This window comes from Carassius gibelio, chromosome B5 (assembly GCF_023724105.1).
Source record: "Carassius gibelio isolate Cgi1373 ecotype wild population from Czech Republic chromosome B5, carGib1.2-hapl.c, whole genome shotgun sequence".
Lineage (NCBI taxonomy): Eukaryota > Metazoa > Chordata > Actinopteri > Cypriniformes > Cyprinidae > Carassius > Carassius gibelio.
In genome coordinates, this window is record NC_068400.1 from 16,837,111 (window position 1) to 16,863,005 (window position 25,895).

The 25,895-nt window shown below is 36.9% G+C and overlaps 1 protein-coding gene across 1 annotated transcript in view; it reads right to left on the minus strand.

Annotated features, from left to right (window-relative positions):
* Window positions 1-25,895, minus strand: part of pappaa (pregnancy-associated plasma protein A, pappalysin 1a) — a 101,837-nt gene that overhangs the window by 17,180 nt on the left and 58,762 nt on the right. The window contains exons 12-22 of the mRNA XM_052556603.1: window positions 22,334-22,441; window positions 21,493-21,628; window positions 21,160-21,373; window positions 17,654-17,822; window positions 11,831-12,014; window positions 10,914-11,115; window positions 10,584-10,776; window positions 9,916-10,063; window positions 7,711-7,826; window positions 2,345-2,416; window positions 1,597-1,695 (exon numbers count right to left, since the gene is read on the minus strand). Of these exons, the coding sequence (XP_052412563.1) occupies window positions 1,597-1,695; window positions 2,345-2,416; window positions 7,711-7,826; window positions 9,916-10,063; window positions 10,584-10,776; window positions 10,914-11,115; window positions 11,831-12,014; window positions 17,654-17,822; window positions 21,160-21,373; window positions 21,493-21,628; window positions 22,334-22,441 (1,641 nt within the window). The remainder of the gene's footprint in view (window positions 1-1,596; window positions 1,696-2,344; window positions 2,417-7,710; window positions 7,827-9,915; window positions 10,064-10,583; window positions 10,777-10,913; window positions 11,116-11,830; window positions 12,015-17,653; window positions 17,823-21,159; window positions 21,374-21,492; window positions 21,629-22,333; window positions 22,442-25,895) is intronic.

Sequence of the window (25,895 nt, forward strand, 5' to 3'; positions counted from 1 at the left end):
ATCAACATTGGCGCATGGTCAACTCCCGCTAAGATCCATGTCTGCTCAATGACGTAGGCTGCACATTGTGAAATTCCCAAAAAGCATCCTCTTGTAGACTGGATTCAGTGAATCATGACTGCACATACACTCACACTCTGAGCATACTGTATGCCAAATATATAAAGACAATGACTGTGAGGAGAAAGACGAGGAGAAAGCCAAGAGACAGCTCAGAGCTGTCTGGGAAAGAAAAGTAACACTAAGTCTGCTAAATAACCTCATGCATGGTGATCCGGCACAAGTTCGACAAGGCAAAAGAGAAATTACCCTGGATGACGAATTAATTTGAAATTAAAGATAGCATTAACTGAAAAGCCTACCACTTTTTCTCACATAAAACAAACATGTTTTTAATTGCTCTTCACTGTTAACATTTCACTTTTAGTCTGGAAAATCAATCAATCTGTCAATCAATCAATTTGAATGAAAGCATTTTAAATCCATAGATCATTGATGTTTACCATGGGTTTACTGTATTTACAGTATTAATATTATACTAAATGCATTTTAATTTTATATTAATGTATATTAATAAAAAAAAATACACACACACACACACACACACACACTATTTAATAGTAGTTTATGATACACTGTTCTCAAATGTAGAACAAAGTGAAAATTATGCATCATAGCCAATTCCAAGATATCTGGTATCTGACATTTGTGGATGTGAAACCAGAAACCAGGCAATTGTTAAAAAGTGTTTTCAGTTTTTGTGGTTGCTTCCACCATTTTTAATATTAAATGAATGTGTGCTGTCACTTTATAAGAACAGGAATTCCAGTGTGTGGAATCTTGATATATTGTGATGCTTTATCACTATATGCAAAATATTGGACACAAGCTTCGTCTTGTTGTCAAGTGTCTTTTGTTAGTCAGAGAAAGAAGCGATCATACCATCTCTATAAGCTTAATCTTCCTGTTAGTTTAAAACTCTGCTTAAAGCAGTCAGCTTGATTGTGTCTTCTGTGAATTAAATATTTACTCTAAGTGTTTTAACATGATTTCCTGATACTAATTCCTAATTTCGGCTGCTGTCTGTCATCTGCTAGAATCTAAAAATGAGGAGGGATGACATGTAAACTGACTGATCAAGTTTTTTTTTTTTACAAATGGTTAAGAGGAACAGGTTTATCTGAAATAGATGACACAATAACAATAGACAAGTGTAGAATAAACTAATTTAACTCTAATAGAGTTCATGACTGAATAAATTGTGGTAGACATGGGCAAATCCAGAATTTAGTTTCTCAGAAGCGGTCATCGTAACAACCTGATATTTTGTAAACACAACTTTGTTTCCACAGGCATACTGATAAATACATGTGTATCCCAAATCCAAGAAATTACGTAAAGGCAGCCAATCAGATTAGAGCTTGCCAGTATGTGTTTGCCATTCTTGTGTGCAATAAGATTCAGATGGTCAGTGTTAACATCTAGCATCTCATGCTTGTCAGTCACTTTTCATCTCTACATTTAGTGAAGTTAGGCACCCATTTTAGACACATTAAATGTTTAAATTAAGATAATTTTTGTAGACATGTATGGTACCTTCTTAGTCTTGACAGTGGAATGGCAGCAGTCGCCTCCATCGTAGTTGCAGTAGGCTCTGTTGTTGATGGCGTCACAGTAATTGTCACCCATGAAAGGCTAAGACAAAAACAAACAGAGAAACTCAGAGCACCATTAACATGAAAAATGTAGATATATGTATCTACTGTATATGGTGAACACAGCTGTGTTGCCAACCCAAATATATCCAGTGCTTCATTGATTAGTCATTGCTTATGTGTCATGGGTTTGAGTTATTCAAGGCCTGTTGGGTCAACCTGTTGGGATTTCTCACATTTTTTTTTATTTCATAATTTTTATTTACTAAAGCATTATTATTATAATTATTACTATTATTATTATTATTATTTTACGTGGCAGAAATTTGCAAACTGAACGTTTATATTGGCAGATCCCTTCTTATCAAACAAGAAAGAGCATTCATTGTGTAGGTGAGGATTTCTTAAACATTTGTAGATACGCCAGTCTGTAGTACAAACAGATTGCACCAAGTGACAGGTATCGACAAGCACAGAGGGGGAAACAGAAAAACAGGTGGGGCACTGAACGTCACAGTCACTTGTACCAGTACTGACTTTAGTGTAGAGTTCCTCTACATCTTCATCTTCATGAATCTTCTTGGGCCTCTGCAAATGGAGGTCAAGGCAAGAGTGTCGCCAATGAGGGAGGGAAGACACAGGATAGAGAGCCATTTGAGAGGAAATGGACAGGTGTCCGGATGTCTTACCTCACATCCTTTAATGCAGCGCAGGACTTCTGGATGGGGGTACCACTTCAGACCCATGGTGCAGACTATGTGCTGAAAAGAGGAATGAAACAAAGAGGTTTACAGAAAGAGAAGAAGAATGTCCAATTTTGATGCACCATTGCCATCACAAAGTCAACATCAATTCCTGTGCTTAGCTTGCGTCTGAAAATTGACAAAACATGGCACACAGTTACTGTAAGTGCTCTGTTCCCTCCACATGCCAACCACAAAAAAAAAAAAAAGCCAAAACAGGAATGTTTACCTTCAAAAGTCTTGACCAATTCCAAAAAACAGGAACCCATCCAAATTCAAGATCTTGTGAAATGTTACCAGTTTCAAAACACGTATAATTGGGCGACCACATGAGTTACAACTGTTTCCAGCATGTTCGTCATTCAGTTAAGGAGAGTTATTATAGATGTTGTACAGAGAGAGACGTGTTCACACAGATTTGTTCATTAGGCCATGAAAAAACTCAAGGGTCCGGCTGAAAGTTCCCTGTCCCAGTAATTTATACACACATACACACACACGCACAAAGCACCTACCTCTTCTAAAGCCATACCCACCACTGCAAACTAAGGTATTTCTCATTTCATGCCAGTCAGCAAATCGATGCAAAGAGAGAGAGAGAGAGAGAGAGAGAGAGAGAGAGAGAGAGAGAGAGAATAATGCCACTGAACGAGAAGGAACAGAAAACACTGATGTATTTCAAACTGCTGAGTTCACTATAACGCTAATAAATGAGTTGCACGTGTAGTGGATATTGTAGATTTTACAAGCCAATGGCTTTTGTAAGTACTGGCATACACAACACTTTACATAATTATTTGGTCAAGAGAAAACCCTATTTATTGTCATTTATTGCACATTTCAGTCTTATTTTGAATAATTCTCCAGTGCACTTGATTCTTTTTTTTATGTTGTTTTTTAATTGCAACAACTAACTTTCCCCTTGTGAAAAATAAGTACACTTTAGACTACTAAAAATAATACTTATTATGGGAATGCAAACTATTTGGCATGCTAAATTTCTGGAGCTGTCAGCTATTCACAATCACGCGGTGCGCAATGATTTCTGACTGGAAAACTACATCGGCGATGACCTACAGCCAATGAGAGACCAATATACAGGGCAGAGGGAAGTTCGGTGAAGAAAAGAATATAAGTATTTAATAGATATATGAACAATAATATAATACAGAAACAAGCACAAACATTTGCTTCATCAGCCAAAACATTGGCATAAGAACACCCTGTTCCCTGCATCTCCCTCCTGCATAATCATTTTTTATTTTTCTCCTTTTACCTGGAAATTAGCTCACAGACAGTTTGCGGGCTAGATATATGTATATATTTTTAAATAATCCAGTCTCACTTGAGAACTCCGGTCTGACGCAATCGGATTTTTGTGTTATTTCCGAATCACTTCTCGCATGTCTTTTATTGTGAAACGTAGTTTGCGGCTGTCTGCGATTCTTCCTATTGTGAAGTCATGCAATGTGAAACCCCCTGTCGCCCCTGTCCATCATGCAGTGGGAACCAAGCAGCAATTGAATGCTACCCCAGATAGTCACGCAGTGTGAAAACAATGGCGATCTAATGAGTCTGAAAATCGTGCAGTGTGAACTCTGCATTAAGAGTATTTTAGACCCACTTAATCAAGACTTAAGTATATGCAATTTCGTAATTACATTTACTGTCTTTGAAATAATTTTGAAAGTGTACTGCTGAATGTGCCGACAAATCATTTTTTTAAGGTAAAATTTTATGTAATTTATTTTTAAACTTATGTATTTTACTACATTTATAATAACACATTTATAATGAAATGTAGTACATTAAAATGTCTCAACTTAAATGTAAAATTAACACACTACAGTTTTACGAAATTATAATCAAATATTTGCAATAACGTACAAATACATGTGCATAAGCATGTTAGTCAACACATAAAAATAAGTGTACTTCTTCAAAGCATGATAAACGTTTAAACATTAAACAGTCTATTGTCACTAGTAAGTGGCCTTTTATTTAATTAATATTATGAAATTGACCTTTATTATTCGAAGTACTCTACAAGTTCACATCATTTCATCAATTCTTTTTTCATGAAGGCCCATAAACTTTTTTTAACCCCACCGATCAAATCTATCCAATCAATTCTGACCAATATATATTTGCTAAACTCTCATTTGGATTGGAAATATGTCAGAATGCAGAAGAAAAAAGCAACAAATTAAACTTTTCACCATCTAGTACAGTTAACAGACCTGTCCCAGACTGACTAGTTTTGTTGTATTTTCATCATTTAGCGGAGAAACCTTTGGCAAACTACAGATTCAGTCACTCTGACGTGACTTTAGCTTGAGTGGTGAATAACGGTGAAGTTTATGTATCAATCCTTACAGGGATTTGAAGCAACGACATTTTGGTTACAAGCCCCAAAATACAGTGACATTTTGCACATAGCAGGCTTTCGTGAACATGCTATGCCCTGTTAGCCAGAGTGACCTCATACCGATTAAATTCAGATCTCTTCATTTCCCTCAGACTAGAATGCCATTATCATCTGAATGAGCCAATATCAGATTAGATGTCCACACTGTCTTCTCCCATAGCTCCCGAGATTACATTTAGCTCTCAGGCCTTTTAATAAAGGTTTGGTTTATTAATTAGAGGTTAATATTAGTACTCCCCTCAGCGGACCCGGCATGAACAATCGACGCTGACATCACATAAAGGCCACGGTCTGCCAAGGCAGCCTAGTGCATCAGCAATGTGCGCAGTCATTTTGCTGATGTCAGGGAAGCAAATAAGTGAGAAACTAAGAGGAGCTCTTTAGTAGGTCAGTGGTGAAACCTGAAACAAATCGCTCTCTCAGGCCGATTCGTCACAATAACTGATTCACGAGGCGAACAGACCGACTCAGCAGGAAATATAACACAAAGAACCGAAAAATGCACTGAGTTAGAGTGGGAAATTAGGAATTGTATGGCCACCAAAGCTTCAGTCAGCTTGAAACGCCGTTGTGCAGCCGCCAGCTTGCTTTTCCACTTCCACACCTTGGCTGGTGTGGATTTATAGGACGTTCTCGCTGCACCGGCCAACAAACACAGCACGACTATTAACATTAGCACTGGTGTCAATCAGGGCAGCACTGGGTCTGGGAGTTACGGGACAGATCATGCCCTTGTGTGGCAGGCAGAAAGGAACAGGTGCTGTGGAATTCAAACAGCATCGATTGACACAGGGTGGCTAGTGCTGAGAGAACAGTTATTGATCTCACCTCGGCCAACCCCCCTGGAACATTTCAGCCACATCGATTTGGCGTTCTCTTCCCCTCACACTCTGTCTCCAGACTCGAATTACCACCCAGGGAAGATCATATCAATTACACAAATCAATCAGAAACGTGTTGTTTCATTTCTCTGCTGAAAACCGCCTGACTTGACACAAATGCCCATCTAAACACAACAGGCGTGGGGTTCGATTCGAACACAGTGAGTTTGTTTCCAACTTTCTAGCATCTTTGATCAATCCTGAAATTCCTTTATAGAGGTAGTTCATGCAAAATGAAAAGACTTTCCTTTTAATCCATAATCTTTCAAACATAATTTAAGGCTGACTGTTCCTGCATTAAAAGTTCATGTAACCAACATTTTGAAGACCTAGAAAGTTTACAAAGGCATTGTAAAAGAAGTCCATGTGAATCCCACAGTATAATCCAAGTCTTGTGAAGAGATACTATAACTTTTTATGATGATTTTTTTTATTTTTTTTATTTAGGCTTTTATTCACAAATAAACTTGAGTGTGAGCAGAACTGATGGCACAAAAAGTAAATTACTAAGGCAGAACTTTAGAATGTAATGATCATTATTTTAAATAAAAATCTATTTTAGACTGTCAGTTGTTTGTGAACTAAATCTGCCTACTCAGGTTCATAGGAAATAAGTTTCTGCAACACAGATATTATTAACCTTACAGGACATTTAGTGGCAGTTTTAAAGTGAAATGCCCAGTACGTTTGGCTAAAACTTGCATTCAACACATGACTATAGCACAATTTTATTTAGTTGCTTATGACATATATTTGTGCCAATACCAAATACATTAACATTGTCATATCCACTACTATGCTCAAATCTTCCGAGAGCTCTCATAATGGAAACGTGTTAAAATTTTAAAAGTTGTACTGTGTTTTCCAGCCATTAAACACCAGAGCATGTAATGATCGAAGATTGCATGTTTCAGCCTGCAATGGAGCCTAACAGGTGTTCAGCAAAACTGCCATCATAACACTCCCAGTCAAACCCAGCAGTCATGGCTAAAACATTGCAATGCTTCTGGCAGGTAAAATTATATAAAGCTTTTCTGCTAGTGCCTGCAATAGGGTCATTGTTGAAATTATAGTGATTACAGATGGCTTTTTAACTTTTATGACTTGGCCTCAGCCTCGTTGCGGTTCGGATAAGTTGAGAGATTACTGTAATCATACCCTGTTTTACCAATGCCAGGTAATTGGGAAGCCATGCAGGCCTGAGCCTGCGGCTAATGAACAGTAATTGGACGACTGCGATATTCAATGCTACAAAGTTAAAACCGCTTCATGTGTCTGCTGATCAGAGACAGAAGTTAACGTCAGAAGTTGAAAAATGTACATCAAATCAAGTAAGACAGGTATGAATACACCCTAAAAAAAATAATAAAAAAGTGCCTGTGAGATTGGATTGGTGATTTGGATTAATATTACTACTAAAAATGAATAGATTGCAAGACTAAAATGGACTCTTTTCCCTTTTTTTTTAAAAAAAAGAAGATAATTCGAGTGTGCTAGAGTTCGAGGCTCAAATAAATATGGAAGAGATGTGAAAGTGATGTTGTGCCTCTTTGGCACAAAAAAAATAAAATTAAATAAAGAATATATATATATTGGATGCAGTTTTGTAATTATTATTATATCTTAGTGTGAACAGTCCTGCACTTGTGGTCACTGTAATAAATCCCCTTATCTTGCTCACTAAAAATACAAAATGGGTAAATTACCACTTTTCTCTTCTATTTTCATATGCATAATTATAACTGCATTAAAAGGCACTGAGTGTGGTGAATTTGGATATAATAATTGGCATTTTAGAGGCAAATTATTCTTAGACAAATTCTTCTGACCCTAAAGTCCTGAGCATACACTCTGATGAATGACTCTGATGAATCATCAGGCACAATCCAATATCTGCTGTCCGAGGAGTGTCACCTCAAACTTTGAGTCACACTCAGGATGTGGTATCCCCGTGCAACATTCTCTGCCAGCAAGTTAAAACACTGAGACTGAAAAACACAAACCTTGACTTTGGGAGGGTTCATCCAGTGATGTCTCATAATGCTGCTGGCCGTCATGTTGTTCGGCAGAATGACCACATCGTTGTTACTGTCCCTGCATGACAACTCACACTCCTCTCCTGAGAAACACAGATAGAGAAAATAAAGTTAATCTCTAAGGCCATTACAGAAAATGACACTTCGGTAAAGTTTAATGGACACTTCCTCCAGTTTAAACATGATGAGGTCTTAAGATCATATTGCATCTTCTGATGAAGTTTTGTAAAGTATTAAAGGGTCATGAAACCCAAAAACACATTTTCTGAGATGTTAACAGATATATACGTGTTGAACATTGCTTAAAACAGTAATAGCGGTGACAAAATATGTTACAAAGTGGAAAGTGGTCATTTTTGTGCTTTTTGGGACCATTTCATTCATCCGGTTTAAAAAGTTACGTTCAAGGCATGTGGTGTAAACCATGGAGTCATTTGAGTGCTCATTGGCTGCGTGGCTGCACATTACGCATTTACGTCATTGGGTTGAGCTCCCATTATTAATGAGCAATGTAACATTATACATGACAAAGGACTCATCTTATCCAATAACTGTGCCATGATTTGCATGAGCTATCCCAGTATTTATGCATTGTTAAGTAGCAATGTTGTCACTAATTGTTGTGTTTAAGAAACATGGATCATGTTTGTTTCTTTGTTCAGTGCAAAAACACAAAAGTTTCCCCGTAACATGTTCTCTGTGAGGCTAGTTTTCAGGTTGACCGAGTCCTACTTCATATCAAGAAAAGAGATACTCTGAACTGGAGAGAGTTTTGTCTTTTCTCAAGATAGTCGACTCTTCTCTCATGAGGACTTCGCATCCTTCATAAAGACGTGGGGTGACAGGGACAACCCGTAAGACAGGAGCATTGCTAGTCAGCACGGAGGTGAACTTAATGCCCCTGAACTTGGGGGGATGCCAGGAGGACTGAATCACATTGCCAAGTCTGACTCCAAATGAGCTAGCAAGAGAGACTGAGAAGCGCTAGCCAGGCTCCCAGAAACCATACAATTGGGACCAGAGGAACCACAGACATACCCACGGTGGGGCAGCGTGGTGGATGACAGGGACCCGACTCGGATGGCATAGCATTGCGAAGTGGGGAAGGGGGTGGGGTAAAAACTCCTACCTGTCTCCACAGTTTGACAGGGGGCACGGAAGAAAGAATAGTTTCCTTGAACCAGGCCCTGCTGCCTGCTGGCAATAGAAGAGGGGGACTGGCTGGCCAGGCACCGCATGACACAACGTCTCCGAGCCCTCTTGGAATCCAGAGATAATGGAGAGTGCTCTTTTTTTGAAGGTTTCAGTACCGCTGGCTGAAAGGAAACAAAAGGTTCTCCACCTGGCCCTCCTCTGGGGGAGGGAGTGTTGTGCTCACCATCTCCTAAAGAGATGGAACACAGATATTTACTTGGCAGGTTTGCGCCTGCTGTAATCCTCAGTAGCCCTCTTCTGCGGAACAGAGTAGGAACTAGATCGGGTCATAGGTAAAGGGACTCCACCCCTCTCAAAGTATCCGCACTGCCGCGATGGTCATGCCACCACAATGACAGCATGACTCATCCACGAAAGCTGCTTCAGTGTACTCAATACCCAAACACATGATGCAACAATCATGACTGTCATCCGGTGCCAGGTAATGACCACACCCAGAAATGCAAAGGTGAAAAAACATCTTTACAAAAACCTGTGAATGCTCTTTAAGAGAAATTTGCTCTTTAGTGGTAAAGCGCACAGTGGAACCACCGCTGCTGCGTCGTCACACCAACATCCTGAGAAGCTCCTCCCTGAGCACTTTACCTGAAGATGACAGGTAAAGCAGAATGGTCAACAACCACTCAGCTCCGAAGAGAAAAGCTGAATATTCATGGCACTTGCTACCTGCTTATGCTTGTGTTTGTGACGAGCAGCAGCTTGACACAATTGTCGCATGCCAATGTGCATTTGCTCGTTTAGTTTACACCTGAAGTAAATTGGTCTCTCGACGCAAGATCCCACTTTTGGCGCTCACAGACATGACTCAGATTGACTGAATTAAAGGGAACAGTAGTTCTCAACTGAAGAAAAGGGTTACAACCACTAGTATAAACTGTTCCATTATGAATTTATGAAACATTATAGATACATATGAACTGTTCTGATGAAATACTGTTATGCAGGAAGAGTTTGCACCTATGCCATGGCCCTTCTTGCAGTTGACACGGATGCTGGGATGCAGGTTCTGAGGTAGAGAGCATTGACCCTTCAGCTGAGGGCATAAGTGGAAGTTTCCGGTCCAGTTCCCGTCCTTTCTGCAGCGGATGACATTGGTGCCGAGCCCCTGTAGAGACGACACAGCATTCACTACAACACTCTAAACTCCCAGCCAGTGGAAAGAACAGATAAAACGTGCATGCTTACTGCAGCATCTATAAATACTAAATTAAAGACTTATTTGTTTAATCATGATTTACACTAGCTTAGGTCTTTATACAATACAGAGTGTTTCAAAGCAGCTTCACTGTAATAAACAAGAAAATAACAGAAATAATGTAATGGGATAAATATGATTTCAGCTGTAAAGAAGCTGTAAAAAAAAATCTGCATCATTACTCCAGTCTTCAGTGTCACATGATCATTCAGAAATAATTATAATATTCTGATCGAATATTAGCATTAGCATTGAAAAATAGAATAGACATAAATATTATAACATTATAAATGATATTACTGTCACTGTACTGTTTAGATCAATTCAATGTAACCTTAATCATAACGTTTATTAATATTCTATTGAGAGTTAGTTGACATGTAGTTACTAATAGTTAGTAGAACGTCAAAAGGGGACTATCGAAAGTAACCTGTTTGCATGGTGGTTGTCTCAATGTGTTGTTGGCCCTATTGCAGTGGATCCAGCAGGTGCTGTCAAATCTGAAGCCGTCTGTGCACTGGTACATGCCATAGAAGACGGGTGGAGGAGGTGGACAAGTGACCGGCTCACAAGAGCCCTCTAACCAGCGACCGTCTTCTGTGCACTGACGCTTGAAGGCTCTCCTGCAGGAACAGAGAAGTCACTTATGCTGTAATAGCGATCATGTCAAATCTCATTTTGGCGGTAAAAGACAGCTAATTTTCATGAGGAGCTGTGTGGTTGTTGTTGTGCTTTGTGGATTGTACGTATATTTTCACACCTCTTTGGCTTGTTGGCCACATGGTATCCAGGTTTGCATTTGTATTTGCAGAGAGTGCCCACTTTAAGACCCGTCTCATTGCAGCGTTTAGTCTGAAGCATGGCGTTGGGGACGGGAGGAGGCACGGGACAGCGGAGCTCACACAAAGCCTCCGGGAATGACCACAGACCATCCTCCATACAGGTCAGAGTGTTATTTGTGCCTTCAAATGAGTGACAGACAAAACAAATCCAATAAACAATGTACGATGTAACAAAAAAATACTTAAATTAAATGCTGTTGTACTCTATCAAAGAATCCTGAAAATAAAATGCATCATGGTTTCCACAAAAATGTGAAAATATTTTTCAAAATAGTACAGCATTTTACTGTAATATAATAAGTGCAGTCTTCATAAGATTGAGACGACTTATTATAATTTTTTTTTTACTTTTAAACAATAGTGCGTATGTGTGTATACTGTATAACAATGTGATTTTTTTTCTCAGTATATTTGTCTTGTTTTAAAGTACAAATATCTAAACATTCTTAAATCAAGATACATTTACCTTAAAAGCAAAGTGATATATATATTAACTCTTGTTTTTTTCAAAAATGATTCACATTAAAAAAGTAACATTACAGATTAGAAAGTATTTACTGACTGAAGTGATACTGTGTTGCAACGGCAAACAGCTTAATCACAAATTAAGCGGCATAATATTCCAATTAATAATCAGTAAATAATAATACTAATTATTATAATAATAATAATAATTATTATTATTATTATTATTATCATCATCATCGGGTCTAATCATTGCAATAAGCATTTTATATTACATGCTAAATTCTCATACCCTCAGATGACCTTTTTACCAGGTAATCTTATTGTTCTCTTTACTGCATCAAAGTTCAGTTTTCCCAGTGTTTCTCACCCATGAGCTGAGCAGGCTCCTTGCACTGGAACGTGCTCTTCTTGCCGTAGGTGGTGCCTTCTGGGAAATCAAAGTGGGCAGGATGCACATGGTACTTATCTGGAAGCCCACAGTCAACTGGCTCACACGATACTTGCTTGTTCCATTTCCTATCAGCACAGGTGATGGTCACGGTTGAGTCCGTCTACAGAGAAATGACGTCAGATTTCCAGGGAGTTCAATGCTGCTGACCAGTAAGTACACAATCCTGATACCACAGTAAAGAATACATGTGTTCCTCTTATGGACCTGAAAGCAGCACTACTAACTAATGCTTTTGGTATTTTGCATGAGGAAAGTGCCATTTAGTTGTGCAAGGTACCGTTTCATGAAAAAGGCACAAAATGCCCTGTGCAAGTGATCCTTCTGATCACATAGACAAAACAGTTTCATTTATCATTTACTCTGAAATGTCTGCAGATATCAAGGCAGCAACAATCATCCAAAAATGGCATTTCAATGCTATAAAACCATTTTATTAAAACTCATTTTAAAAATAATATTTGATATGCCTATTTTTAAGGCCTCTAAATGACCAACATGATAAAACTTTGTTGAAAAATCTGTTGTACATAATCTTCTACATGCCCTAATAGTTTACACTTTTTAGCAAGTAAAATGGCTTTAAGTATAACTGTACACATCCACCTTCAGCTCGTGCTTCATGTCTTTTTGCGGTGAAATCTTTCATTACTTTTTATCAACTAAATATGAAAAAAAACCTGAGAATTATGCCCTTACACTAAACTCAGCTGGCAATCAATTGAGAGTTGACTCTCCTCAAGGAGCCCTATTTGTGTGGTGCAATGAGCTGCTGCCTATGTAGAGTGTTGCAAATAAGACGACTCATTTCAGTTAGATGTAGACAGCAAAGCACACTGTCTTGTTTTAAGCAGAGCTAGTGAGTAGGGAGTACAATCCAAAGGCACAACATATTAATCTTCCTTTAAAGTTCCATGTGATGCACAGTGTTTTGATAATAAGCAGACAATGTGTATAGTTTGGACACCGCTTTGCAAAAATGTTGGCACATTCTCCTGACCAAAAAATTCTAAAAATGCCCCGAAATGGCCTGACATCTGGTTACAGCGCCTGATACATCTCTGAACCAGAATTTTGTTGTTATGCCTCATCTCGCAACTTAACCGCATAATGTGCTTTTTAAATACCCAATCTGGTATAAATAAATAAATAAATAAATAAATAAATCCTGTTAGCTTTTATTTTTGTAAAGAAGTACTGTAAAAGGAAATTATGACTAAGTAAAATGTGACAAAAAGCTGAAACTAAATTATAGGATATATATATATATATATATATATATATATATATATATATATATATATATATATATATATATATATATATATATATATATATATATATACACACATATAAAAGATTATTGGAGCACATTCTACAAGAAAACGCCATTTCAGTCTTTTTACCAGTGGTGGGTAGAGTTTTCTACATGAAAACTGTTTCAAAGTTTACACTTTTTTTTCATATAACAGAACTTATACCTTCAGTGTAACGCATGTGGTTGGTAAAGGAGGACTATACACACACATTATTGATAAGGTCAGACAGATATTCTCTCTCTCTCTCATATACTTCAACCTTTTCTTTGACTATCTGATACACCACAACAATATCTTCTTACCCAGCCATTACTCACTTTTGTATTTCTCTGTATAAAACATATGCTTTCCACATGCTAAACTCAATCAATATGTTTAGAATATCTGCACAGAATTCCCGAAAGTGACTGAACTAAGAGTGAGTGCTGAATTACAATAAATTATCACATCAGACAAGGTCATTTACAGGCGTGTGAACACCCGGGTACATTCAGGTGACTGCTGACGTATAGGTACATGTGCATCAGAGCGAAGCAGAACACAACTCTCCAACGTAAAAACAAATAATAAAAATAAAACAGCTTTATAAACATTGCGTAATATCCAGACCTTTGTAAAGGAAGCTTGAATCAGGCAAGAAATTTCCTGTTCAGTCTCCGTCCAAATGCAATCAAATTCAAAACATCTGCATCATTGTTATGATGCTAACGCTTTATTTTAATTTGACATTCTACCAACCATAAGTAGCTTTGCAGCTACATTTCAAGTAATTAGATTATTAGCAGACTGTCTGCATAATATCTGCTGACACTTTATTTTGGTGGTTCCCAAACTTTGCAAGAATATGTCAACTTATTCTATTAACCCTAACCCTAACCTAACAGCCTACTAAAACTCTAATGAGAGTTACTGTAGTTGACATGTAGCTGCAAATCAAAGAGAGTTAAATTACTAAAACTGAAACTAAAATTAAGTTCCTCATTAGGAAAGCACACATTTAACCAGATAAACACACATAAATGCATGCATTTATGTTGGGGTTAGTAGCCTAACAGTTTCAAAAAAATTGTTTGTGTGGATGATGCTTCTTTAATAGAAATGTTTAGCTGAGAGGTTCAATACTTATTTGGGCTACTGTGCCTAATTAAACACATCCACCGCCTCACTGACTAATCAAGATACACACACCAACGCTTTTGTTTAAATGCATCACTATATCAAACACTAATAAACATTTTGAAATTAAAGGGTTAATTCACTCCATAAAAAAAAAAAAAAAAAAAAAAAAATGATTAAATAAATACAAAATTATGTTGTCATGTCATTCCAAACCCATCAGACATTGAGGTTTGTTCTTGTGCATCAAGCAAATATGGTTGAGCTTCTCTTTACCACATTTGATGTGTTCTGTGTGTATTGATTAGTCCTTGCCTGTGAATAAGTCTAAAATATCTGAGTTGGCAACATTAAAGTGTGTCTCCTCCCAGAGGAGTCACCCATTCAAACTGAGAGGAACGTTCCCCTTCAGATTTCTGAGCCAAGTGGATTTTGAATGCAGCTTCCAAAATACTACTATATACTGTGTGTGTGTGTGTGTGTGTGTGTGTGTGTGTGTGTGTGTGTGTGTGTGTGTGTGCATGTGTGTGTGCACGTGTGTGTGTGTGTGTGTGTGTGTGCACGTGTGTGTGTGTGTGTGTGTGTGTGTGTGTGTGTGTGTGTGTGTGCAAAGTACAGACCAAAAGTTTGGACACACCTTCTCATTCAAAGAGTTTTCTTTATTTGCATGACTATGAAAATTGTAGATTCACACTGAAGGCATCAAAACTATGAATTAACACATGTGGTATTATATATGGAATTACATACATAACAAAAAAGTGTGAAACAACGGAAAATATGTCATATTGTAGGTTCTTCAAAGTAGCCACCTTTTGCTTTGATTACTGCTTTGCACACTCTTGGCATTCTCTTGATGAGCTTCAAGAGGTAGTCACCTGAAATGGTCTTCTAACAGTCTTGAAGGAGTTCCCCGAGAGATGCTTAGCACTTGTTGGCCCTTTTGCCTTCTGTCTGCGGTCCAGCTCACCCCTAAACCATCTCGATTGGGTTCAGGTCCGGTGACTGTGGAGGCCAGGTCATCTGGCGCAGCACCCCATCACTCTCCTTCTTGGTCAAATAGCCCTTGATGCCTTCAGTGTGACTTTACAATTTTCATAGTCATGAAAATAAAGAAAACTCTTTGAATGAGAAGGTGTGTCCAAACTTTTAAAACTGGTAGTCAAATAAATGCTGGGCCTCTTATAGTGACCGGGGGCGTGGTCAACACGGACAAATAAAGGCCGGTCTTAAATAAAGACCAGGGGGAAATTTTGTGCAGCACAACCAGATAACGAACATACACGGCCACTGCCGGAGCGTTTCTCGTTCTCGAGACAAGAACCGGTTGCATCTGTTTTCGGATCACCAGTACACTGAACCGAGAACTGTTTCTGTCAGACGCGTCCCATTTGAGAACCGAGGATCTGATGATACTACGCATCCGTGATTCAGCGTGAAGCAGACTGACACACAGCGCGTTTGAACCAAACTGATTCTTTTGGCGATTGATTCTGAACTGATTCCATGCTAATGTTATGATCTCTGTCCACTGGAAACGCTATCGCATTTACTTATCAAAACAATTACTTATCAAACAGATGGAATACATCTGTTACAGGTGCAGATACAGGTGCATCTCACATATTTCAAGCTGGAGTTTTACCAGGTTTGTACCAACTCAATAAACATTTTAGTGTTACTGTGGCAGTTACAGATCTCAATACTCAAGGACTGCAAATGTATATGACATTATTCCAGATGTTATTATTGGATTATCTAGCATTAAATCTACTTTACCCAATATTTCACACCTTTGAGACATTGTGTGCAAACTGCTGAATGATTACAATACAATTGTAAAAAAATTATTAAAAAAAATAATAATTTAATCACACTTTATGAGTAGAAGAGCAACAGTTTGACTGGATTTCACATTGGTTATCCATTGAACATCTGAGAATAGTGTTTGCAAGATGAAAACAAACAAGGAAACACACACACACACAAGTGGAGAGAACAGATCGTTTCGAAGATAGCACAATCTAAAGCAGATTTCCTGGAAGCCGTGTGACACAAGTGAAGCAAGTGCACTTTCTAATGAAGCTCTACAAGATGCAACTTGACACCATTGTCCTTGCTCCCATGCTGACGCCACAGAAACATGCAGTTCTGACATATCAATTGCATGACCTTGTCATAAATGCTGTTGAGATGATGAATGAAGAGATCAAACGCGAGGGCGTGATCGGCTCGCCCTGGGCGATGTTTGATCAAACTATTACATCACTGAAATGACAACTGATGAAACACAAAGGGAAAATATTAAGAGAAACACAAAGTTCCTTTCTCCTTTGGTATATAAGCTTGCATTCACAATGACTGCTTGAATGAGTGCTGGCAATCTGAAGATTACACAGAATCAGCATATGGAGATCTCTACAGAATTGGAGTTCAACTGGAATCTCTACATAATTGCAATAAGAGTGTAGTGTTTACTATTAAGTTTATTATGCAAATTATCCTGTATGTGTCTGGGCATGTCTGGCCATATTGAACTTCATGTAAATGCAAATGCAGCGATGGAGTGAAGTCAATGGTGTACACAGTAAGAATATTTTCATTCTTTTGGTTATTCTTACCAGGTTTGTATTAAGACAGTAATAAAGTCAGTATACACCATTCAAACAGATGCACCCAGAATTTGAACAAATGTTAAACCACACATTAAGAGCTTTCCCATAATAAATAAATAAAACATAAAAAAAACACTATTATAGAGGAAATGCTTAATACTTAATAATAAGTCAGTGCTACCAGTGATAGGGCCAAATTCAGAATAAAATCTATTAACAAGACAAACTATGAATACCTAGAATGTGAATGCATTGGGCGAAGTTTCACATTCAGCACTTTCCCACAGAAAACCATTCTAAAGTCTGTTTGCATGCTATTAAGCATGTTGCGTTCATAATCTGCTTGCCTATATATAGTATGCATCATCTATGAGGTGTATATTGTGTTCGATATTTTATTATCACTCTATGGCACATTATGCATTTTCAAGTTATATACAACAACAATAGCACAATGCAAAATTACTACAACTAAAATTAAACTGAATAAAATTAAAATTGATATATAAAAATATTATTTATTAATACTTTTTAAAAATTATATATAAATAATATTACAACTATACTGATGTAAGGTCTCCTAGCATTGTTCTAGCCTCGATACGAATGGCACAGTGGTTCTTATTCGGTGAATGATCAGCTTTAGATCCAACATAATCTTTCTCCTTTTGTCTGCCAAAACTGGTGAATACCTGGCTCTTGATGATGTCATCATCCCGGTGGATTTGTAAGACATAACCGCTGTTGCACGTGACAGTGCAGCGCGCTCCATTGAAGTAGCCACTGTCACTGCAATGCACCTCTGCATTCCGGATCAGCGGCTCTTGGCAATCGATGGCCTCACAGGAGTAATGAACACAACTGAAAACAGAAAGATTGAGAGAAAGGGAGAAGGTGACGCGTGACAACGTTATATTTGTTGTTGCAATTAACACATTAATTCAGAGGATATCAGCAAACCTCCAATATGATATGATTAATTATTTTTGTATTATTATTATTATTATTAATCTAATAGAAAAGGCAGATTAATAACATATTATCATAAAATATAGACACTGAGTCAGTGGTTGAACTTAAATTTAAATCAATGAGACGTAAATTGGCAAACCTTGAGCTCTGGAAACCCTGAAGGGGACATTTATTTTTACTTACTGGAATAAAACAGGTCAGCTTTATAAAAAAAAAAAAAATGGTACCTATTCATGAAACCACAGATATTTAGCACATTTACAGTAACAGATTATGTGCATTTTAACCGGATTCCTTCAGAAGCTTTTATACACTTACATTTCACTTGAGCACTTTTTTTTTTCTCTCAAATAAAAGTCAATATCGATCTTTCACGGGGGGTGGTGGTGGTAGGGGGTGGGTGTTTGTTAGGAAATTGAGAGGATTGTGGGGGAGCTTTGGTGTCTGATGTCTACACTGCTCTTTGTTACATAAAACGTAATGAATGTGGCCAGATGAACAATGCTGTACATATTGAGAGCTAAACACTATCCTCAGAAATAAAAAAAAAAAAAAAAAAAAAAGCCAGTGGGAAGGAAAAATAAATCTCTACTGGAGTCAGTTTGTAAATGCAGAGTTGGCATTTTTCAACTCTTAGCTGACCAAGTAGAATCCTGGCAGATCTGGCGGTGGTCAGAGGGGCAAACATGAGGTGTGGGGGCTTTCAGTAAGCAAGAAATGAAGAAATATGGTTTAAGGTTTCAGACACATTTTTTAAAGCAGGAGAACATGAAAAAAGCTTCTCTCCAGTAACTGGAATCACTAAAATGTTTTGTTTAATGTAAACTTAAAACAAAAAATGTTCTTGCACAGTATTAAGCCATATTTAATTAGGTAGTTAAAATAAAATTGTGATATGCTACATTTTCCAAAGAAAATAAAAATCCTTTACTATGCGTGAAGTTTTAATGAGCTGTTATTAACATGACATGTAATATTTGCCCTTAGAAATTATTTTGTCACATCACAGGACCATTTAAAATAAACTAATGGATGTAAATAGTAAAAATGCATGGAGTCCAGTAATAAAAGAAAATTACAGGATCTAAGATAATCAATTTTCCTTATAAATACATATAAAATGTCAAATGTCCTTTAGTTTAATTAAAGTAATTTGACTACATCAACAGCTAATGGTTAGGATTCACTCATAATCATTTTGAATCTTATTTTTTCATCAAAGCACACAAACACAGACACACACATGCACACACACACACACACGCACACACACACACACACACACAGGTTGATTGATCATCCTTTTATTTTATTTATTTTTCTTTGTTTATTTTTAAATATGTTCCTAATCAATCAATTGATCAGTCAATCAGTTCATGTTTCTATAAAAAAAAAAAAAAAAAAAAAATTAATGACACCAATAAAAACTAACATGATGCTGCATTAAATTTTGCTATTCAATACACTGTCATATATATATATATATATATATACAAACACACACACACACACACCAGTGCCAAATACAGCTCTATAAACATATTAAAGTGATGCTTAAGTGGTATAAGTTACTGAAAAAAGGGAAAGACACATAAAACCAATCCATGCTAATGGCCCCTGTTGTTAACAACAGTGGGAATAGGGGACATGGTTTTTCGTATCAGACAGTGTTACAGGAAATATGGTGTTAGTGGTCAAAGGCCACTGCATAAGATCTGACCAGAGCAGCAATAGATTACATTTGTGTATTCATACCACATAAACATAAGCAGTTTGCAAGTTCTGAATTATTCAGCATTTATGCCGCTGAGCATTATTTTACTAAAATAAATCAGGCACTCAATAAAAAGCACTATGGACCTGAAGCAAATCAACCTGCTGTCAATACAGCATAAGAGCAGGCACTTTGCAGTCAAAGGGCAATTCATGGCAAGCAAATAATTTCCAGATTTTTCAACCTTGTTTCAAAATTACCCAATTCTATAAATCAAACAAATTATGATTATTGCACATACTTACATGAATGGACATTATATTATTGAAAGCACGATAAGCGTGTAGCACAGTCCTATAGTGCCCTTGTTCATGTGGTTTTTAACTGGTTTGGATGCTCACCATAGTTTTACATTTAAAATGGAAACAATGCATAGATTATTTCTGGCATCACTTAGAAATGATTTCAAAGATGTAAAGGATTTTCTTTCCTGGTAATGGAATATACCGTAATATATTGTGGTTTACGAGAAATGAACTTACTGCACTAATGCAGAGCTTGTGAAAGTGTATCGTTTTATTTATGACAGCGATATGATTTTACTAGTTTTGTGTGTTTTTGTAGTCTCCTTATGGACTGTAAATATGGTACACACCGATTTTGGCCTTAAATAGATCAGGAAATAATATAAAACAGATTCTCTTAAACATGTCATATGAAACTTTTTTTCAGTATACATTAAATACACTTATAATGTTAAACAAAATTCATCATTTTGTTGTCCATAGACCATTTTCCAGTGTCTCTGACCAATTAAACTGGCTATTTGTGGATGCTGAAGAACAATGTTTTGATTGCTGTCAGGTATAATATAGTTAAAGCAGGAAAAAAGTATTTGGCAGTTTGGCAGAATAATAAACTTGTTTTTCCTTTAAATTATGTCTATTTTCCTTTCCCATTATTTTTTTCTTCTTCTTTTTCCCCATTGTATTAAGCCCTTACTAAATTGTGTTAAATGTTTCTAAAACAGGACTTTATTTTATTCCGCTTGTCAACTGAATATATATATATATATATATATATATATATATATATATATATATATATATATATATATATATATATATATATATATATATATATAAACTGGAAAAAAGGTCAAAAATATTGAGTAAGAAACTGACATTTGCACGAAGTCTTTACCACATTTCATGGCTAAAGGTAGTTCTTAGTTTTTCTACTGTTTAGTCATAGCTGACAGGCATATAAATGTGGGAGGTCATAAAGTATATTAATGTGTTTGTAACATCAGAGACATTTTCAGGGAATGTTCAGGGAATGAAAGTGATCATATTTTAACTCAGAAGGATTTCAAGGATAATTAGTTTCTTCATAAAACCTTCCTAACATCCAAAACCAAAAATGTCCAAAACTTTTTAATTTTACTCTGTATCATAAACTGCATGGAGTAACATCTCATAAGGAGCTAGAAACCTAGGCATAACTGCTCACCTCTGGCCCATGGGGTTGTATATTTCATTGCTCTGACAGCCGCTGATGGTGATTGGGTCAAAGAACTGAAAGGAACGCAAGCCAATGCCAGAGATGGCCACGAGATCGGAGCGGAACATGAGGAGAATGGCTTTGGTGTGGTAGAAGGCCATGCTCAAGTCATGACTCACTGGGATGACCAGAGGATTGGTGCGGCAGCTCAAACGCCAGTCGCCTAAACATTTCAGGGGAAGGAATGGACACATATGACAGTAATCAGAATTTAGGCAGTTGCTAATAACACAAAGTCAAATAGAAAAAATAAATAAATAAATAAATGTCACAAGCTCTCACCTAAGCTGTGGATGCTCTCTTTAGTGTCGATCAGCTGGACTGTGATGTTACACTGGGTTTGGTCAATGTAACTGGTTCCATCTGCGGCTAAATGGATGATAACGGCTGCAGCAACCATAGGATGTGAGAAATACGCCTGCCGGACACAAGATCTGGTCTTACATTTATGCCAAATAAGCTTTGGGAGTTCATTTTTAGTCCACCTCTGCAAGACATACTTTTAGGAATAGGAAATGAACTCCCAAAACTTACTGTCTGATTCTGGATGATGAACCTTCTTGATCTTAACTTATCTGTCTATAAAGCCTATAAATCAGTCTTCATGTATTTCAAACCAATTCAGCATGGTGTCCTTATTGAGTGAGGGTCAATTTTTAAGGATTCTTGTTTTACCCAAGAAAAGTCTCTGAGAACCAGACACTAATTCTGGAGACTCCAGGTGGTTTGCAGTTCTAAAAAATTATAGTGCAGGAGATTAAATGGTTGCTGATGGTTCCACACCTTCTTCTTTACCTTAATTCTTAATTATTTTGCATTTAACAGTCATCTTTTCTTCCCCACCTTTTTTTTTTCTTACCCTATGAACATTTCGCTGTTTATTTATTATGATTGATGCAGTTTGGAATTGGTAAAATGTGCTTAAAAAAAAAAAAAAAAATCTGAATATTTCCCCTTACATAGTGTGACTCATAGCTATGAGCTAAAACTTACTTTTAGTGCGGATCACAACTGACAGATCACAGTCTGTAATGTATTATAACAACTATGAATCATAATTAAAACTGAAATCTCCCAACATGTCAAATAAAATTATGGTAAATAAATAAAAATAAAAACTTACCTTTAACCAATACTGGGGATACCAGGAAACACCCTGTGCCTCTCGACATGGAAACCAGGCGTACTGAGACACTCCATCAGAGAGGTCAAACACTTTAGACTGGCATGTCTGGGGACAGACAACATATACGTTTACCAAAAATGTATGCGAAGATTAAATTGAATTGAATGAATGAATGATGAATATAGAAAAAGAAATTTCATCAAACCATCAAACTCCAAGGCTTTTTAAACTTTTCTAAATGTCTAAAGAAGGCTTTGTCTTGATTTTCTAATGAATTTACAGAACTTTCTTACTGAGAAAGTTTACATCTTTAAGGATTTTGAAAATGAATTGAACTACTCACTGTAATTCCTTCATAGTCTTTCTTTTTTTAAAAAAAAGTGTTTTCATGCCTTTTTCTGTTAGTCCCTCTGTAAACATGCAGAGCCAAAGGTCAAAATATGTCTATAACCTGCCTGTCTGTTTCTATAAAGTGGGGCAGTTGCAACTTTGCAAGGACAGTCTGGCACTTCTGACACACAGTCTGTAAGTACGTTTTCATATGTAAAGGATTTGCTACTGATGATTCAAATGTGAGTTTTGAGCAGTGTAGAGTAATTGTTAGAGCCTGTTGTTTGTCGTTTCTCCAATCACACTTTTAGGTTTTATGTTTACGCAGTGCAATACGCAACCTGTTAAAAGACAGTCTAAGTCATTATAATCAGTAATGATGTCCCCATTGGATGCAACAAATGCCTAATTTGAAATGGGTTTTTATTGGTTTTGTCTCATCGCGCCGCGACACACGGCATCACAGTGTTAAGAGGCGTAACATTTCCATCACATGTTTGAGGCATTCAGCCGATCACAACACACTGGATAACTGTCCAATCAGCATACACCTCGCTTTTCAGAACGATGAGCTTTGTTCAAATCAAGCGTTTCAGAAAGGCGGGGCATAGAGGCGACACAATAATATACAGTCGCTGCAAATACGTTTTTTTTTTTTTTTTTTTTTTTACCTTAAACCACATAAACACATTGCATTACACCAAATATACAAAATAATGTTGTTTTTAGCAATGTCATATGACCCCTTTAAGGATGAAACGTGATTTGTATTAATTTTGTTTTGTCTGCTAGAGTTGGAATGCAGTTGAATAGCTCTGAAAACAATGTCTACCCTCATCTGCATCATGTGATGTGTACTACGGAAATGATTTTATCAAACCTCACTGAAAAAAAAGAGCTGTACACATCATGACATTACACAAGGACACCGTGTTTCGCCCATTCTCATGACCATATGGAATATGATACATGTAATTGGAACCACTATGGAAAACACACAGAAAAATAACGAAGCATCTGACCAAGAGATCTGTTGATGTGTCATGTATGATCTCGTCCCTTAAGGGAATAAAGCTATATTGCATTTCCAAGTATTTCAACTGCAGGTGGCAAGGTGTTTTATTTTTATTATGTTTTTCTCTAAATGCAAGGCATGCATTTTTATACATGTTTATGCTGAGCAAAAAAAACCTTCAACCAAACTGATAAGCACCATACACTAGTGTAACGGACAGGACTCCCTTATGAACAAGACATGAGCTCAATTGTACTGAGTTTGTGCATTTAAATAATTACCTGGCACCTGGGTAGAAAATATTAAAAATAACATAATACATTGACTCTCAAGTCAAGGTAGCTGTTGACTTGCATTTTATAAATGACCTAGGACCACTGAACCCCCAAACTGCTCCCTGCGTGCCGCAGCATAAATGGCTGCCCACTGCTCTGGTTGTGTGTTCATGGTTTGTGTGTGTTCATTGCTGTGTGTGTGCACTTTGGATGGGTTAAATGCAGAGCACAAATTCTGAGTATGGGTCACCATACTTGGCTGTATGTCATGTCACTTTCACTAATTTTGATGAACATTTAAGCTTATTATAATTTTAACTGTAGTATTGTAGTATTAACTGTAGTTCATATTAAATTGAAAGCTAATATAACAAAGTTAAATGTAACAAATATACCAGCTTCATCACAAATGTTTAATTACAAATATGTTAAAATAAATGGCATGTAAGTTTCAAAAGAAATTACAGTAGTATAATGTAATTATGAAATGACATATAAATATGTAATTAAGTCATACTTTAGTGGGTCAAAAAAGCATTCTAAAGTTCAACTAATTGCATTTAACAAAATGCAGTGGTGTATAAAGTACCCGAAAGCCATACTCAAGAACAGATATCTTACAAGAAAATTACTTTGGTAAAGTTGAAGTCAACATTTAGAATATTACTTGAGTAAAAGTCTTAAAGTATGTGATATTCATTGTACTTAAAGAGCTAGTTCACCCAAAAATGAAAATTATGTCATTAATTAGGGGTGCGCGATAAATATTGTCTAATAATTAATGGGTGTTCTGTCAGTAAAGCCGGTTCTCTAATCAGTGGTAAATTCCATCAGGTGGAATTTACAGCTGATTAGAGAACTGGCTTTACTGACAAGATGCGCATTAATTATACGATATTTATCATGCACCCCTATCATTAATTACCTGTAAGACCTCCGTTCATCTTCCGAACACAGTTTAAGATATTTTAGATTTAGTCCAAGAGCTTTCTGTCCCTCCATTGAAAAAGTATGTACAGTATACTGTCCATGTCCAGAAAGGTAAGAAAAACATCATCAAAGTAGTCCATGTGACATCAGAGGGTCAGTTAGAATTTGTTGAAGCATAGTAAATACATTTTTGTCCAAAAATAAAAAAAATTTGACTTTATTCAGCATTGTCTTCTCTTCCGGGTCTGTTGTGAGCGGGTTCACAACACTGCAGTGACGCTGCTGACATATGACGCTGCTGACGTGTTATCTTTGTTATTGGGCGCACCAGAAAACACGTCAGCAGCGTCATACGTCAGCAGCATTGTGATTGCACTCACAACAGACCCGGAAGAGAAGACAATGCTGTTTTAACCCGGGAAATGTATTGGCGTAAAATAACTTTTTAATTAGGAAATGTAGTGCAGTAAAAGTTAGCTGAAATATAAAAACTCAGGTAAAGTACAGATACTCCCAAAAAATACTTAAGTACTATAACGAAATATTATAACTTTGTTACAATACACCACTGATAAAATGTAAACTTTAATGCATTCCAATTTATTTGCAATTAAAATTAAATTAAGTGTCCAAAAATTTGACATACATTTTTCACTCAAGTATATTATTTTCATGATAAAGACTTTTTTCTATACGGTAAAATTTACTTTTCTCAAAGTAACATGCAAAACGGCACTTCTGTAGAGGCTTCTGGCCTCCTCTTTATGTATTTATCAATGATTTGATGAGGTCATTGGAGGAATGGCTACCTATCAGTGGGTGGTGGAAGTCTCCCTGTGGATGCATAGCAGGCCTGTGACATCACTGTAAAACCACAACATCACCGCCAGGAAAGGCCCACCAATAGCCCAGCATGAGGGGCTAAATAAACCAATAAAACAAATGATCTACAACTTATTGACTCAAACCACAGGTTACTGGAATGTGAGGACAGGCAGTAAATTATAAA